The sequence below is a fragment of the Neopelma chrysocephalum genome, unplaced genomic scaffold, assembly GCF_003984885.1.
Source record: "Neopelma chrysocephalum unplaced genomic scaffold, ASM398488v2 Primary Assembly neopelma1_22, whole genome shotgun sequence".
Lineage (NCBI taxonomy): Eukaryota > Metazoa > Chordata > Aves > Passeriformes > Pipridae > Neopelma > Neopelma chrysocephalum.
This window is the reverse complement of record NW_020897689.1, coordinates 18,991,009-19,008,196: the sequence shown is the minus strand read 5'-3', so window position 1 is coordinate 19,008,196 and position 17,188 is coordinate 18,991,009. Positions and strand designations below refer to the sequence as shown.

The following is a 17,188-nucleotide window of genomic DNA, read 5'->3' as shown; positions in this document are numbered from 1 at the left end:
GGCAGAAGCTGAGTAAGAGGGAACATTTAGCCCTGCAGGGCAGTCAGAAGTGGAAACTGAACTATGTTAAGTCCATGGCTTCTAGCAAAGAAATACCAGTCCTGTACTCCTGACTTGATCAAGTCTCATCAAGTCCTGCAGCACCTGTAAAATGTGTGATCTGGTTCCCTCTTCTGATCTTCTAACGTCTTCCAAAACAAGTACCTGATGCCAACACTACTCAGCAATCACACAAACCTGAATAAACCTTTTCCTCAGCAATCCAAGGCCAGGAGCCTCCAAATTTCCCAAATTCTTGTACATTCCTTCATACATTTCCTTAAGCTTCTTTTTGTTTCTCTGAGCTTTTGCCAACTCATTTTTGACATCCTCAACCCAATCCTGCAAACAGAAGGAAACAGATGAGTACTGAGAAGAGTTTTAGTGACACTTGCTCTTCGGCAAGCCACTCAGATTGCATTGGGGTTACTGTACTTACTAATAAGTCCATCATTACTATGTGTCTTTCTTTTGAGAACCAAAAGAGCAATCCAAAGACTATGGAAATATTTCCCTTGCATTCTGTTCTTGATAAAATACTTTTATTTTATTAGGATAATTATGTTTACTATCATAGTCTCTACCACAAACTAAGAAAGCCTCTAGGGGGCCAGGAGTACCAAACACAAAACAAGAATCCTTTGGATAAAGGGGTCAGAACATAAACAAGAATGCCTAGCAGGGAGCAGGAAAAGGGCATAAGAACACAAGTGGTCAAACACAAGTAGCCCAAAATTATAGAGATGGCCACAAATGATATTTCTGTAATGGTTTCAGAACGATTAAGGAAGACTGAATGTGGGGCAGGGCACAGACCCCAAAGGAGAAAGCTGAAAAAGGGTAGTGCAGAACAGCCAGTTGGCACAAGGGAGGGAGACCATCGCCAGTGAAAGCTGCTGACAGCACCCCAACATCATCATGATGAGTTGATTCTGGGTTGAACCACTTCCTGTGGCTGTGGTGTCAACTGAACTGTGTCAGGCTCTGCCCAGCACTTGCTCTTCTAAACCCTTCTAAAAAGGGTGAGGAATGAAGAGGAAGGGGAGAAATAAAAAAAATACACTTTACCTTAAAAAGCATTACAGGATTAGAGAGCTGCTCCAGCGAGCGAACAAAATCTTGAACAACTCCTCCTCTATCCAACTTATTCTTGATCCTTTAAAAGAAGAAAAAAATGCATTACAACACAACAGGAACTACCATCATCACCTAGCTTGCAGATAAGCAATGATCTAGACTGTCTGCTATACACAAGAATCTGGTAAAATAATTTATGTGTAGATAGGTACAACGCTCTCAGAATTCTCTCTTTGGCTGCATGACTGTTTATGTGTTGACTGAACATGCCACACAACTCCCAGTTTTTTAATTAAGTGTCCCACTATGAAAATAGGATTTTGGTGGGTAAGTGGAAAGCATGCTTGAAACAGAAACAAGCATTAACCAGACTACACATCCTGTTGTGACAATTATTGAAGGGTGATACTGTCTGTGAAGCACAAGACTTTATCTTCTATTTTAAGTAAAAGAATTCAGAAAATATATCAGAGATTTGAAAAAAAAAATAGGCAAAAAGACACCCAAAATTGGAATAGCAGTTCTACAGCACTGTGTGATGGAAACTGATTTTTGCCTGGGGATTAACTTGGATGTTATTTCATGGCAAAATGGGCAAGGGAGGGCTTGTAGAAGAAGGTGCATGTTGCACACTAAATAAGCAGAGAAGAACACAACCCAGGAGTTGTCATTCTCCAAGATAACATGCATCCATTTTGTTGCTCTCTGTGAAGTCTGGTACGAGCATCTATTCTATTTAAACATATCTGCTTTCTCTTAGTACTAGAAAAATTGTAAATGTCCAAGCAAACTTCATTTATGATGGGTACCAACTTACTGCTGTGAAGTCTACTATAGTAAGAGTGTAATCATACACCAGATTTCTCTTCTACCTCAGCAGAGCAGAATAAGGAAGAAGAAATTTTGACTACCACAGAATTACAAGATAAAAAGGGGTTGCCCCTCTGTGGTCTTTTTGTTTTATCTTGGAAAAATTCTAACTTCCCACAGCCTGGGGGGGACCCAACACTTCATAAAGTATTCAGGCCCCCAACCTGAGTATGTCTAACACTGATAGAACTGATATACTGCATTTCTCTGTGCCTTTAAATGAAAACTTAGTGTGGGTAGGACTACCCTTGTGCTTGCTAAAGAAAAGAGTTTGCTTAGATGTCCACTCCTGAATAAAAAACATACAAAAGAGCTACTCCAATTGCAAATTCACCTTTCTACAAACTCCTTGTTCTTACAACCAGTTGCAGTATCTTTGAAGCAGTAACTTTCACTGCTGATCATGAAAGGGTAGACGATTGCCTGGGGATAGGTATTTGCAATCTCTTCAACAGTATGTTGTACGGCTACTGCTTCATCCTTGTCAAGTAGTGCCATCATCTGGCTAATCCAACCAATGAACTGCCAACAGGGAACTGAAGAAAGCTGCAAAAACACAGACACACTGCTTTCAACTTTGGTCCTCTTTGAAAATACCAAACATAGCAAGCAAAACTGCTTCATGGTGCAACCTGACAGAGAGAAATGCATGAAAAGGAAACAGCAAATGTCAACTAGGTTGCTCAAAACATTCCCCAACGAAGCACAAATTTAATTATTATTACTACTACTACTACTAGCACCACCACTGCTGCTTAATAGGTTTTCCGTTATAAAGATTTGTGGCTTGTTTGATAAGTATAAGGTTTTACACTTAAACTTGTGGTTTTTCTGTCTGGGTGTAATATAATAATTTTTGATTATCCCATACAAGCAACTCAAAAATCTGAAGGAATTCAGCTCAAACACCATTGGACTGAAGTTTTCATTTGAGTAAAAAACGCCAGGAAGGGGAACACTGGAGCTCCTACCACAGTTTTGTCCTTCATTAAACTTTAAAAACTTCTAATAGAATTTAAGATCAGATTGCCAGTATTTATATCACAGAAAGACAGGTGATAGGATAAATAAATGCCTGGTGAACTCCCCTTCTGGGTGAGATTTTTCAACTAGATCAGTTGATAGGTGCTGTTTGAACCACCAGTGTTTAACTGCAGCCACACCTTGTACACCTCACCCACTTCTGCTACTTTCTCAGTTCCTTGGGATAACTAACTCCCGTTTCTGTCTCACTCGAGTTCTTCCTCTGACAGGCCCTTTTGCTCTGTGAGCACAAGGCTTGAAAAGACAGGCAGGCCAAGGCAGGAACAGGCATGAGTCACAGAGAAGGGAGAAAGTCTCAGCTTATCTGACCCATGACAGAAGGGAAGGCTCATGATATCCTGCCATGGAATGGCAATGGAGGGACAGGTTGTAGAAGGAAGGAAGGAACAAAGGAAGTGGGAAATACAAAGGACGACAAAGCTGTAGTAAACTCTGAAGTGAAGAATGAAGAAAGGTGGCAGACATGGAAGGAGTCTGGAAAAGCTGCTGGCTTTCTGCATGCAAGAAAGTCAGCCTACAGGAATTAGACACATTCCTCACCCTAACTCTAACCACCTTTATCAGCCCATTTAGATTCTTAGGAAGGAAAAAAAAAGGCAAAACACACCATAGTTTTTCTCCAGCAACTCTCAAATTAACATTTGGAATCAGAATAATGATAAAAAGTTAAACTTTTAAGAAAAAAGTTTCTGTCCATATGAATCAGACTCAGGAAGTCAGAGAAAAGACAAGGAACAATGATGGGATAAATTTTATCTGATTTACCTGAAGCAAAACTTACCAGTCTAACCTCTCTATCCATCCAAACTCCACCCCCACCTTTTAAATTTGATTTATAGCAACATTTGCTGCCAGAAAAATGGAAGCAACTAACCTCTCGTGTCACTAGACCCAATGTCTCTGCTGGATATCTTTCAATTATTTGTAACAGTCTAGGAAATCTCAGCCTGGCTTCTCTGGAATTCAGTTTTAAAGCTTTTATCATTTTCTCCACCATAATAGCTGGGAATTGCTGCAGATCCACAGTGTTACTTTCTGCCAAGAGACATTAAACAAGAATTATCAGAAACACCATCACTTGTTCCATGTGTTTGATCATCTGAAACATTCATCTTTGCAATTTGGGTTTTTTTTTAAGTGTATTTTGTATTTTTACTTTGTTCTCCTTCCCATCTGTTTGAACTGCACACATCTGCAACACATGTACTTGGGGACTGAAAGGATTAGCTTTATCAGGAAGATGCATCACTGCTGGTATCTTGCCTGCTTTAAATACAAGGCTGCTGTGGTCTGGGAAGGAACACGGGAAGCATCTGCTGGATATGATACATTTCTCACAAGTGAGAGGGAGACTACAAGTGATTCACTAGTACCAAAGGTAGCAGCAGTAGCAGAGGTGAAAAAAAGGAATATAAATACTGCTGAATTGGAGGACAAACTGTTCCATTTAAATTCGAGCTGTGCTGCCTAGGGAGAACTTCTGGGTATCACAAAAGCTCTCGTATCACAGATAAATACACCTCACAAGCTTATTAAAAACCCTGACTAACCAAGCGAGCCTTCTTCTTCCCTACGCAGATGCTGGTCACAGAAACCGATCAGTGTCATATATGCATCGATAACTCCCACCACATCTACATGTTCCACGGAGTGGGACTGTAGCTCCTCTTCAGACTTCCTCACAGCATAGCTGAAACACTGAAAAGCCTTCTTGTTCAGACCTGTCAATACCTGAAATTCAATCATAAGAGCAAAAAAACACACATTAGCAAGCAGCATTGAACAACTCTCTCTCTGACACTGAAGCTTCATTGTAAGTCGTGAGTAGATAACACTTTAACTGTTTTAAGATGTTTTGAGCAGCTGAAAAAAGGGGAAAAAATAAGGGTGTTATTTCTAACAGTAATTTACAGAACTTTAATGTCCACAATTTTCAATGGAAATAAATAAACCACACTTTTAATTTGAATTAGTCTTTGGACATGCTAAGTGGAATTTTTATAACTGCAAAAAAATTAATGTTACTGGAGTTTTTGGAAACAGTTAACAGAAAACAAAATAAAACTTTGGGGTTTTTTTCCTATTAAGACATATCTGCAACATCTGCATAACAGCTACACTTGGAATTTGTGTTAAAAAAGCATGCATCAAACTATTATGAATCTCATGTCTTTTTCCCTATTATAAACACAGTAATACTGATGATACATTTCTAATGTAGCTTATGCAATCTTGTGACTTGACAAGATTCTTTACAGAATCAAGGTTGGAAGACACCTTCAAGATCATCTGTTCAACTGTGAACCCAGCACCAACACGATCAACCCCTAAACCATATCCCAATCCAGATGCCTCTTGAATGCTTCCAGAGACGGTGACTCCACTATCTCCCTGGGCAACTTATTCCACGGCCTAACCACTCTTTCAGTTAAAAAAAACTTTCTAATATCCAACCTGAACCTCCCCTGGTGCAACTTGAGGCCATTTCTTCTTGCCTTCTTACTTGTTACCTGCCAGAAGAGACTCACCCCCACCTCACTGCACCTTCTCTCAGGTAGTTTTAGAGAGCAATGAGCCTCCTTCTCTCCAGGCTAAACAACCCCAGCTCCATCAGCCGCTCCTTGTGAGACCTGTGCTCCACACCCTTCACTAGCTCTGCTGCCCTTCTCTGGACACACTCCAGCACCTCAACGCCTTTCTTGGAGTGCAGGGCCCAAAACTGAACACAGGATTTGAAGTGTGGCCTCACCAGTACCAAGCACAGGGGGACGATCACTGCCCTGGTCCTGCAGACCACACTAAACGCTGTAACTGAAATTAAATAGTTTGAATTTTGGTCAGATAGAGGGACAGTTCCAGGGTCAGAGTACTGCTTAATACTAGGCTAAAATAAGGCTAATCTTCTTAATCTTATAGAAATATCTGGTATTGTAATCTTGCTTATTTGACACAGAAGAGCTTTTATGCTCATCTTTTAGATTTCCTTAAGAAGAATGCCCTTAATAATTAGCTAATAAATGAAGCTCAAGCTTTTGCTTAAGTTTCTACACACCTGAAAATTTAAATTTAAAAATTTGAACCTGATCTGCTTTACTTTAACAACTAAAAAAACACAAATTAAGAACAACTTTTTTTGTTTGTTTTATACTAATATGATTCATACTCCCTGAAGGGAGCCTACACAAAAGACAAAGAGGGACTTTTTATAAGAGCATGTAGTGATAGAACAAGGGGGAATGGTTTCAAACTAAAAGAAAGCAGGTTTAGATTAGGAGGAAGTTCTTTGATGTGAGGGTAGTGAGGCACTGGAACAGGCTGCCCAGAGAAGAACTCTGAGCAACCTGGTTTAGTGAAAAGTATTTCTGTACATGGCAGGGGGATTGGAATAAGATGATCTTTAAGGTCCCCTCCAACCCAAACCATTCTGATTCTATATATAAGGGTCTTCATGGTGGCTTTAGGAATTAACAGAAATAAGCCAGTAGTGGTACTTCAAATTCTTAATCAATTTGACAGACGAGAAGTCAATGCCATAGCATCTGGGACAACTGACAATATATAAGATTTCAGATGCAGCAGCCTGTCACTGTATTCTTCAAATGCACACCTCCCCAAAACAGGTAAAGAGGACCCGCATATGCTCTGCCTTAATAATCCCTCTCCTCTCTATCATTAAAATTATTTAAATAAAGTAGGTGTACTAGTATTATAAAGATCTCTTTACAAATAAGACAGTCTGATAGCATGAAACAGCTCAGAAATGTCCAGCTGAAATCAAGGCATTCTTTGAGGATTCCAAGCCTTGTCTTGATACTGTGCATGCAGCTGCCATGTCTTCCCCCTTCACTCAAAATAGAGGAATAGAAACACAAGAGCGCTCTCCCAATTAAAGCAGCCACGGTGGTGCAGAACTCCAGGAGAGCAAAAACCAGGAAACACCTAGCAACCACAGCTTTTTTATTTGTCTTTTTTTCTTTTGCTGGTGTTGCTGGACAAATCTCTGCTAACAGCAGACAGGTTTCACATGCTCTTTATCTACCCATACCCATCACTACCTACTCAAGTAGTAATTTGAAGTAGTAATTACGATACTGAAAAAACGAAGATTTTCTCCTCTCATTTACCTTTTCAGGATTCTCAAGATTTTCTCCTGATATTAGTGATATCTTCTCAGCCTTTTCTTCCTCAATTTGCTCCAGACATCTTGGATTCTGAATAAGAGCATTGGCCATGATGTGGTAGGTAGTACCCAGAAGAAGATTCTGGTTTCGTAAGGCCCTTATGTTCTTGCTAAGATAGTCAGATTTGGTATCTTCTGTTGGAATTCAAAAACAAAGTTGGTAACTGGACAACAAAGCAGCTTTGTATAATAAGCAGTGTGAAGCAAAGAGAAGGCTGTTACCAAGCAGGGAGATGGTCTTTAACACTGAGAGCACACGTTCTGGAGAGCTCAGGTTCCGGCTGCTACTATGGATAAAGCGGCAATAAGCGTAATTCCACCTCACCAGCCAGTCTTCCCTCGTTTTGGCTTCCTTGCGTAGGTCTTTCAGAAGCTTCGTGGCAACTGCGAAGCTGTTCTGTATTCAGAATAAGACAGAATTTTCAGACAAAATATCTGAAGAGCAACTAAAACCTGTCTGCAACCCAATTAAGGGATGACAAGATTTAAGTAAAGTTATAGTAAGACAAAGAGATGTCCACTGCTTGACAAGTCTCATATTCAAAGACATATTTATGGACAAATTTGAAAAGAGAAGAACAGAGGTTTAACAAACTGAAAAAAATAATTCCAGCTGCATGACTAAACAGGCATTAATTGCTCTGTAGTACAAACACATATGGGAAATGTAACTTGGTTTATAACACCATTAAGAAGATCACTTATGTTTGTGTTTTGATGAAAACTTTCATGTAAGTAACATTAAAGGAAATATTATTTTTCACTTACTCCTTCAAGAGTGTAGAGTCAACACAACAGTGTTATATTACATTTGCTTATCACATTGCTTAAAATAAACTCTTGTCAATGACTGCAGATTTCTGCAGCAACTCAGAAGAGGAGAGACCTCGACTCAAACATTATTTGTCTTGTCTCAAGCTTGAAACACCACAGGTCCATCATCAAAGAGGCTATGTTTCAGTCATTTCAACAGTCAGATCCAAATCAAAATTTCAAAGTCATTTAGCTTTACTTTATCTAAGTGTTAACTAACAGCATTAATGAAAACTGTGCAAAAAAAATAACTTCAGCATTGCTGATTGAAGTAAATTATACTGATTCAATCAGAACTTAATTTGCCTTCTTGTACAGAAGAGATTATTTGTAAATGAGAAAGCCTAATGTTTGGTTGCAAACATTCCTTACATTAAAGACTGAAGCATTTCAGATACTTTATTTATCTGCCCTTCAGAGTGCCAGAAACCATCTGTGGATCAAAGGGGCCTTCAGGCACATTTCCAGTAACAACAAATTATGATCAATTTTGTAATTAACATTTATCCATTTGTTTTCTTTCACTGTGGAAGTGAATTTCTTAAGCTTTCAAAATGTCCTGGACAGTAGGGTCAAAAAGACAGATGGTCTGCCTGGCAAAAGGGTGCCCAAGACCACCTAAAAGGCTTTTCCAGCTGTAGTTTCTGTATATTTTCTCACCAAACTGGAAGCTATCAGACAGTACAGTCACCTGTTTCCTGGCACTTTCTATCATCTTCATTTTCATATTGAATTTGCAGCTTTTAATCATTGAGTAAATATCTTCACCCTGTTGATCCACTTCCATTTGGTCACCAGCACTGTATTCTTCATCCACCTCCATACTATCATTGGCCTGATAAGAGGGAAGTTTCTCCTGCAGTTTGTCCAGAAAGAAACACCTGCACAATGACAACAGGGGTACAAGTCACTCTGCTATACATTCAGGAAAATGAATGTTCAAAAGTGTTGATCTGCCTAGCAGTAAACAAAGCTAAGGAAAAATGGCAAGCTATAGTGATCACCTTTGGCAAGTGCTAAACACAGTCCTCAGAGTCTGGAACCTTGTAACCGGGGACAGGTTGACCCTGAGAGCATTCTAGGATCTTGAACTGACAAGATTAATATTAGAAAATGCCCACAACGAAGTGGGATTTTTTGTTAGTTACTTCCTTTAAAGTCATAGCTACAATCCCTAAGTTCACCAAGCCATAACTCGCATTCCAACTTGACAGAAGTGCAAACAAAAAGGAGTCTCAATTATTCAGTGAAAGTGCCAGGCTGTATTTTATGTCTAGCTATTCAAATGTATATCACATCAACACATGCCACCATTGAAATCTGTGTTGTAGAAAAGACCAGCAACCATACTCAGCTTTTGAAAGTGAGTTGCCATGAATGAATGCTGAATCCTCTTCATTCCACAACTAGTCTTATCTCATTTAATAGCACATCTCGTTATGTAGACCGTTACTTGAGGCAGAGGACAGCACTACAGTCTGAAGCGGCACTTGGCACATTGTTACTAATTCAAGACGAGATAAAGGTTTTCTAAAAGCATATAAAATGTTTAAGACCCTGACAACCCTTCATGCCATAAATGTTTGAGACTTTGTGAAAAAGTAAGTTATGCCATGTATTCGGTCTAATACTGAACTGCAATAAGCTCTTCTGTAGCCACGCTTTCCTGATACCAGGAGAAAATAAAATAAACTAGAGAGCACAGTATGTATCACAGGTGTGGAAGAAGTTGTTGCCCAGGAAAGGAGAACTAATCTAGATTTGCACTGAAAGAATGAATTAGGATGAAGATAGACACCACAGCAAGGACAGAAAACTTTCAAATTTGAAAAAGCATTCCAGCTTCTTCAGAGCTAATCCAAAGGAGTCTCCAGAGAGTCTCTTCTTTCTAGCAACCGTTGCACAGCAGAACTCTCCAGTTAGAGCACAGGTGAAGTACTGACAGGGCTTATTTTGTATGCATCCTCATTTTGCAACTACCTACAAAGTAGGCAAGTATTTTTATTCATAACAGACTGGCCTTTTGGGTGGTGTTTCATTGAGCTAAATGCCGCTAATCTACTCAATTACAAGTGGGTATGTTTAAGGGCTGCTGAAGTGGGCTAGCTTGCACAGTGCATGTAGTCACTGATGCAAGAAAATGCCTAAACTAACGTCTGTGTTTCCCTATTAAAATATGGATTATTCCCCGGCCATTTCTCAACCTCCTTTTGCTCCTTACCACAAGTCAGTCACAGAACCCCCCAGCTATACTGATAAAGGTATTAAAATGCTTGGAAAAAAAGAGTAATATACTGGACCAACCCCCTGGCTCTAATATGAAAACAAGCAGTGTTAGAAAAAGCACTTCTTGGAACTCAGCAGGCAGACAGAACTTAAGCTAACCCAAGAATGCAATTTTACCGATTTGTAATGATATCATCCCAGATGTTCATAGGATCCATTTTAGCATCTGGATATCTGCTTGTCCAAATTCGGAGAAGTCTCTTAAGGGAAGCCTCTGAAGCTAAGTTACCTAGAAATCAATTAAGAACACTTTAGATGCATCTAAAGCCAAACAGCATGAAAAAGGGCTAAACAAAACACAGTCGAACATTCAAACCAGAAAACTGCAGTTAAGCAATCCACTTGCATTTCTGGGCTTTCACTAAATACACTACTTAGTGATCATATTGCTTTTGTCTATTGCTGGAGCACAGGAGATTCAATAAGGATATCACTGTCAACTGTCATTGGGGATTACCACTGGGCAGGTTCCTTTCCACAAAGGAACATGCTGGAATGTAGTGGAATTGTTAACTAAATTTAATATATAATTTGGTTTATGTGGATAAATTTGTACTTCATGCCTACTTCAGTAGCTGTAACTTATTTACCACATCCATCTTTTATCTCTGCTAAAAGTTACTCCAACAAAAAAAATTTAGTTTAAAACGAATTTTATCACAAGAGCTATGCTAATAAAACTTTGCAATAGAATATTGAATTATCTTCAAGCCTATCTTACAGAACTGTACAGTTCTTACTGTCAAGAAGACAATAAGAAGTAATTCCAGACTTATCCTTTTTCAAACAGGAGTTCAGAAATTCAAAGTTCAGGAAACCATGATTAACGCAATGAAAGGAAAATCGCTTGAGAAAAAAACCAATATTTACTTCTCTTAGTCATAAAATTGATGAAATCCTGTATTTCTGTCAAAGCTTGTACAGACTGCAGTTTAGTCATTCGACTTTGATATAACAGAGAATCAATACTGGAATAGCTCTGCAAAGAGAGGGAGAGAATGAAAGATTTCATCGACAGAATTTACAACACGGTTCTATTCAGTGCTCTACAAACTATTGATCTGATGCTGCTATATATTATGCTTTAGAATCCAACCTCTTAGAAGTAATTTAATAACCTGTAATCAGAGAGCAACTCTCCTTTACACAAGTGTAGAGGCATATTCTAGCTCCAATTCCTATCCTAGGTTTTATCCAAGTCCTACAGTCTAATTAAAACTCGGTAATGGATGGAACTTGTAACTTTTGAATGCGGTACTCTCTTTGCAAGTTTGTTCTGGGGACAGGAGGCTTCTGAAAAGATGAATGAAATAAAACGTTTATTAGCTGCACAAACAATAATTCTGAAAAACGTCTAAAAGATGAAATCAGCAAAACAAAACAAATTAAAATGGGAGGATGCACTCCACTGGCTCACTAATCTCTCATCATTGCAAGCAGTGAATTCAAAAGAAGTTCTGTCATATGATATGGAAGGCACCTAGATGTCATTCTACTTGAGTAACTGTTTCTCTTGAGAGTATAATCTAGCAGCAGCAATAGCAACAACAGTTTAACTGTTCCAGGAGTTTACACAGAGAAATCATACCAGAGACAGAAGAGACTGCTACCTGCATGAAGATCTGCATGCCATTGCTAATGTAATATTTGGCTCTGTCAAAATCATCTTGCAGGATGTAAAGAAGACTAAGCTCTTGGCTGTGATGCATTTCTAGAATGGCTTTCTTCTGTTCTGTCTTCATTGCCTCATCAATAAATGTCAGCAAAGTCTGGTCATTTTCTCCACTGAGCAGTAACTTCAACTTACTGCGTATTACATAGGGTAGATATGTTTCCTACAAGGTGAAAATACAGTCCTTATTTCCAGGAATGGAACATTAAATTATCAGTTTTTATGTTATCAGTGGTAGATCAAATAAATATAAAAATATTTTGAATGGTTTTCTTAAATGTTTTCCCTTTAGACAAATTCCCGTTTGCTAACAAATCACAGCAGCCTTTTCTGATAGCTCAAGAAGTTGTTAGCAAATTCTACTAGTTTCAAAACCACTGTTTGGTAACTCTTAAAACAGGGAATAAATGCAAAAAATGCAACAAAAAGACTGCAAAAACAAAAAGGTGATGATAAAGCTGGTCATATATGATCAGCCACAGACCCGAGATAATATTAAAAGTAATTGCTTCAATTATTTTCATGTATCAGACTCTCTGCTAATTTCCATACTAGAGTAACCCAAATAATGCAGTTGATTTTCACCCACAATCTCAGTACTGTCGGACATTCCTGCAGAGATAAAAAATGGTGCAGTATCAATGAAGTGACTTCTAAAAACCTGGAAAAATGGATCATTCCATGTTTTGCTTAGGTCTGGAGGTTTTCCACTGTCGATATTAACAGTAGCACAATACTCCAGAGCCTTCCAATTTGTGAGGTGGTCATAGCATTCCAGAGATGCAAGCTCCCAGAAGTCCTTCTCCGCTTCTGCTGGCTCTCCGTCTTCCCAGTCTTCTTTAGAGAGTGCCTAGGGAATGAATTTGCGGGGAAAAAGGGTTCTTAACAGGATTCTGGTAATTGTTTCAATTCTAAGTCTGCAGGAACTTAACTGTAATTCATTGTCTCAAAAATATCTATCCATTTACTAGAATGCGACAGCAGCATTAGATGAAGAAAATTCAAGCTTGTCAATATTCATATATAAATTATTTTCAGGTAGATGTCTTTAGTAAATCTGCATTTTTTAAGGAGTGAACGCTTTACAAGAAGGTTACAGATCCTCCTTCCTTTTTACCCACTATAACTCATGCCATGAACACGTGCAATTTGCTCTCTTGGGGTTGTAGTTTGCCCATGGTGTTTTACTTATCTGCCTAGACAATTGCACATGTGCAGCTTTGTAACAAACACTAGGAAAAGCATCACGTGTACTGCTCTGTTGTGACTGCTCATCTGTTCCCAATGTCTTTACAGACTGAACCATCAATCTAATAAAACACAAGGACATTTTAAACAATATATGCTGCTGCTCAAAACATTAAATTGTGGTTTATTAGTTTTAAGTCATGAGAGATTCATGAAACAAAAGAATCTTGCTGTCATTTTACCTCATCATAACATCGAGCTGCTTCAGCATAATCACTCTTTGCTTCTGCCAACAACGCTTTCCGTGTAATTTCCTTAGTCCCAATCTTACCACTGAAAATGCCACGAAGGACATCATAATCCCCAAGAGATCGGTAGAGCCTAGTAAAATTGAAAAGAGAAATCTTTTAATTAGTTGAACAGATGTATAACAATGCTATTTGAAAAAATAATAATTTAATAAGCCATAATACTACTAGGTGGTAATAGAAAATTTTAAAAAGATATTTTGTTATATAAGATCTGAAATATATACTTAACTACATAAACTTCACCTTGTAGGTTAATATCTGAACTGTGGAAACTCCTGCAGCTGAAAAGCTATGAACAAGATGTTTTTCAGCAGTCTGATAGCATCATCAGAGTGCACAGCTGTTAAGTGTAACTGCTCTCACTGAAAAACAGTAATTAACTGAAAAGAAATTAAAAGCATATCTAATTCTAAAAAAGTTGGGTTACTGAGACTAAAAATCTGAATGGGAATAACTTGTCTCAAACAAGAATTTACTTAGCAAGTTCAATCCATCTGATCACATCTGGGGGAAGCTCTGTCCTTCCACGCATCCGTTTGGATGGAGGCTCCTCTGCAGGGGACAGAGCCATCAGGGCACGCTCCAGAAGGAGGATGCCCACGGGCTGTTGCAAACTTGCAAGGCAGCTTGTGCTCACATTAGCTGAATCCAGTTCTAGTAGTGCTCTGTGCTGGTAACTCATTTCCTGTAAAATAAAACAAATTGCCTAATTGGTGTAAAACTATACTGATTGTTACCTTTTACAGATCACTTATTTGGTATCCCTTTTCTTATAGTGCAAGCTTTAGAAATAAGCCACTAGATCTCCAGAAGTTCCCAACTCTGGAAAATCTTTCCCTTCTGTGCTGTTGCTCTTTGGACAGAGAACAGGACAGAATAACCCCATATACTTTGCCTCCAGGACATGGGACAACTACAGGCCATTCACTTAAGAGTTGGATTAGATGATGCCTTTGGGTCCCTTCCAACTCAGAATATTCTGTGATTCTGAAACTCTCTGGACAGAATCACAAGGAAAGTGGGGGAGAGGCAGATGGACACATTGACAGCCTGAATTTTTCCTTCTGTTTGTTGGCAGGATTGTGCCTGCTACACAGCAGCTGTGTTTCACTTAACCTATTCAGTGGTGCATTCCTGCCATAAGCCAAAGGCACGATTAACCACACTGTCTTCTCTGAGCTGGAGGCTTTCTATCCACACACTTAGCCAGTTTTAGCAAATCACAGCTTCCTGTTAGACTCAGAGTACTGTACTCATCTACTCCTGCCTGATTTAAAGGCATGACAATATTTCTAGCACATCTTTATTGTATTTAACATTAGTCCAACTACAGACTAACCTAATTTTCAGGGATAAACATTTTTGTTTACTTGAAGGTTTTTTAAAATACTTAAATCACTATTCTAAATACACATAAAATATTGAGAAAGTAGAGTGTTATTAAAGCCAATGTTGGGCTTTTTCTTTTTTTTTTTCCCCCTACTTAATAATGTAAAGAAAAGTTGCAATAATATCTTAAACAAATAGGAAGAAAAAAATGTACAACATGGAAGAGAGGGAATATAACTTTCATTACAAGAAACAGAACCAAGTTTTAGAACAAAAATTAAAGTTTGATTCTTGCAACATAGCATGTTCAAGAATACTATGTGAAAGGAAAACAGTATTTGGAAATTGCGACAGGAGACTGAGAATAACCAGGCTACACTTCTTTGATAAATGACAACTACCACAAAACTACAGAATAGGCACCTGGCACAAGCAAATTCTTGACACAATTTGTATAGCTGAGACTCTCACACTAACAAATTTGTACTCAATAAAAAAAAAAAGGAAAAAACACAGCTTCTTGTGGCTTCCTGAGTTACAGACCACGCAGATCCCAAAGAAGAGTTAGCATATATATTTCACCTACTATTCAGGCAATTTCAATTAGCTGCACACAAGCCCACGACACGCCTGTGTAGAGCCACACATCCCTTGACTGCTAGATTTTAGGGGCTACGTCAGGAACACAGTGTCAATTGCACAATCTTAAAACTTAAAAACAACTTTGCTAAGGTAAGACCAAAAGTCCTTTCTGTTAGCATAGGAAAAAGTGTAAGAACCATGCAAATATAACGGTATGTCCAAAGAATAAATACCCTCCCAAACTCAAAACTTATAGACATTGCCCCACATCAAAGGAGGTATCTTTCTGTTTATTGCATTTTAGTGACTATCACTTATCTTCTGAAAGCAGAGGGAATACTCTCTGCTCCATATGTAATGTGCTTTGTCTTTCCTTGCACCACATGTTCAAAGACCAGAGTGAATGGCATCGAAGTTGGCCTGACAGCTAAAATATTTACAAGGCAATTATATGATCTTCAGAGGCCAAGTATCTCTATAGAGGCTACATAAACATTTGTCAAGGAGTTAACTTCTTTTACTATTTCAGCTGGTTCTTAATCTGTCCTGAAAGTGAATCCCAGAGCTTCATAATCAATTTTAAGATCATATGTGTAGACAAAACCAGCTCTTCTTACCACCAAGTTATTCTCCTGATGGAATGTGAACCTGTAGAAGACTAAAAAGTCAAACAGCCAGAAGGAAACAGCAGTGAAGCAGAAGTCTTTCTGAAACCAGCCAGTATTCATTACACTTTTGGTATACAGGAAACAGTATACATTTGTATTTTCAAATGTCCAAGACACTAGGACAGTCTTTGTGAGCCAAATGACAGCCTTGACACACTTGTGCTCTTGCTCACACTCTTCCAGCTCACTCTCTTGATCAATATGAACTCTATTCCCTGCTGGGGAAAAGACTTCCTCTCACTGTTATGCAGGATACTCAAATTCACAGGCTGAGGCTTGCCTTCCTGCTGTGGTTCTTTTGTTATTTATGAGGATGGCAATGAGATGCTCTTATTGCTCATATTTTTGATGAATTTTAACTTACCTATTTTTGAGTCTTCATTCTATGACTTTTCAGAAAAAAAGTAGCCTAATGCAACAGTGTTATTAATAGGGTCTAATAGACAGCGTAATTCAACACAAATAAGATCATCAAGACAGAAAACCAACAAACGCAATGTCAAGAGGGAATATTAACAGATCGCTATTGTGAGATGCTGGCTCGAAACATACCAAGACAGCCCAGAAAAATCCCCATAGCATTTGACCTTTTATGCAGCTGCACAGAAAAAAAAGTAAACATGAAATTACATTTTTTCAGATGTGTAAATACAAGTACTAAGAAGCAAAGTTTGTCACTGTTTACTAAGCTACTCCAAACTAGTTTCTCCTGTGTTACTAATGACATCTACTGTCACAAAGTATTTAAATTTCCATAACAAAAAAGAAGCCATTAGCTGCCCCCCCTTTTGAGAGCTAGGAATCAGACACAATATTAAGATCAACACAGTTGACAAGAACCATTAAATACAGTGACAATGAGCATGTAACAGGTGCTTGGACAAGTTCTTTTATCTCCCTGAAAACTGGGTTAACAGATGAAATTCACAATCTATTCCAGGTCAGTATACTCTCATAGCAGAAAGGCTTGTGTTTCTTTTCCAGTGAAATAACTGTGGTGCACCCACTCACCCTTTGGCGGGAGTGAGTCCTTCCCTCTTTACTGAAAATCCCCAGGCAACTACTTCAGGGCACTAATTGGAAAAAATATGCAAGAGAGGCTAACCACAAAGAGTCGGACAGCTACTGA

General features: G+C 38.6%; 1 protein-coding gene across 2 annotated transcripts in view; it reads right to left on the bottom strand.

Moving 5' to 3' along the window:
* The window catches only part of PRKDC (protein kinase, DNA-activated, catalytic subunit), an 86,008-nt gene that overhangs the window by 10,314 nt on the left and 58,506 nt on the right, over nucleotides 1–17,188 (bottom strand). For both annotated transcript variants that reach the window (XM_027674190.1, XM_027674198.1), the window contains 14 exons: nucleotides 13,957–14,165; nucleotides 13,412–13,550; nucleotides 12,643–12,831; nucleotides 11,920–12,144; nucleotides 11,180–11,288; nucleotides 10,427–10,538; nucleotides 8,715–8,904; nucleotides 7,433–7,607; nucleotides 7,155–7,345; nucleotides 4,581–4,761; nucleotides 3,905–4,065; nucleotides 2,321–2,532; nucleotides 1,108–1,195; nucleotides 238–381 (listed from right to left, as the gene is read on the bottom strand). In XM_027674190.1, the coding sequence (XP_027529991.1) occupies nucleotides 238–381; nucleotides 1,108–1,195; nucleotides 2,321–2,532; nucleotides 3,905–4,065; nucleotides 4,581–4,761; nucleotides 7,155–7,345; nucleotides 7,433–7,607; nucleotides 8,715–8,904; nucleotides 10,427–10,538; nucleotides 11,180–11,288; nucleotides 11,920–12,144; nucleotides 12,643–12,831; nucleotides 13,412–13,550; nucleotides 13,957–14,165 (2,325 nt within the window). The remainder of the gene's footprint in view (nucleotides 1–237; nucleotides 382–1,107; nucleotides 1,196–2,320; nucleotides 2,533–3,904; nucleotides 4,066–4,580; nucleotides 4,762–7,154; nucleotides 7,346–7,432; nucleotides 7,608–8,714; nucleotides 8,905–10,426; nucleotides 10,539–11,179; nucleotides 11,289–11,919; nucleotides 12,145–12,642; nucleotides 12,832–13,411; nucleotides 13,551–13,956; nucleotides 14,166–17,188) is intronic.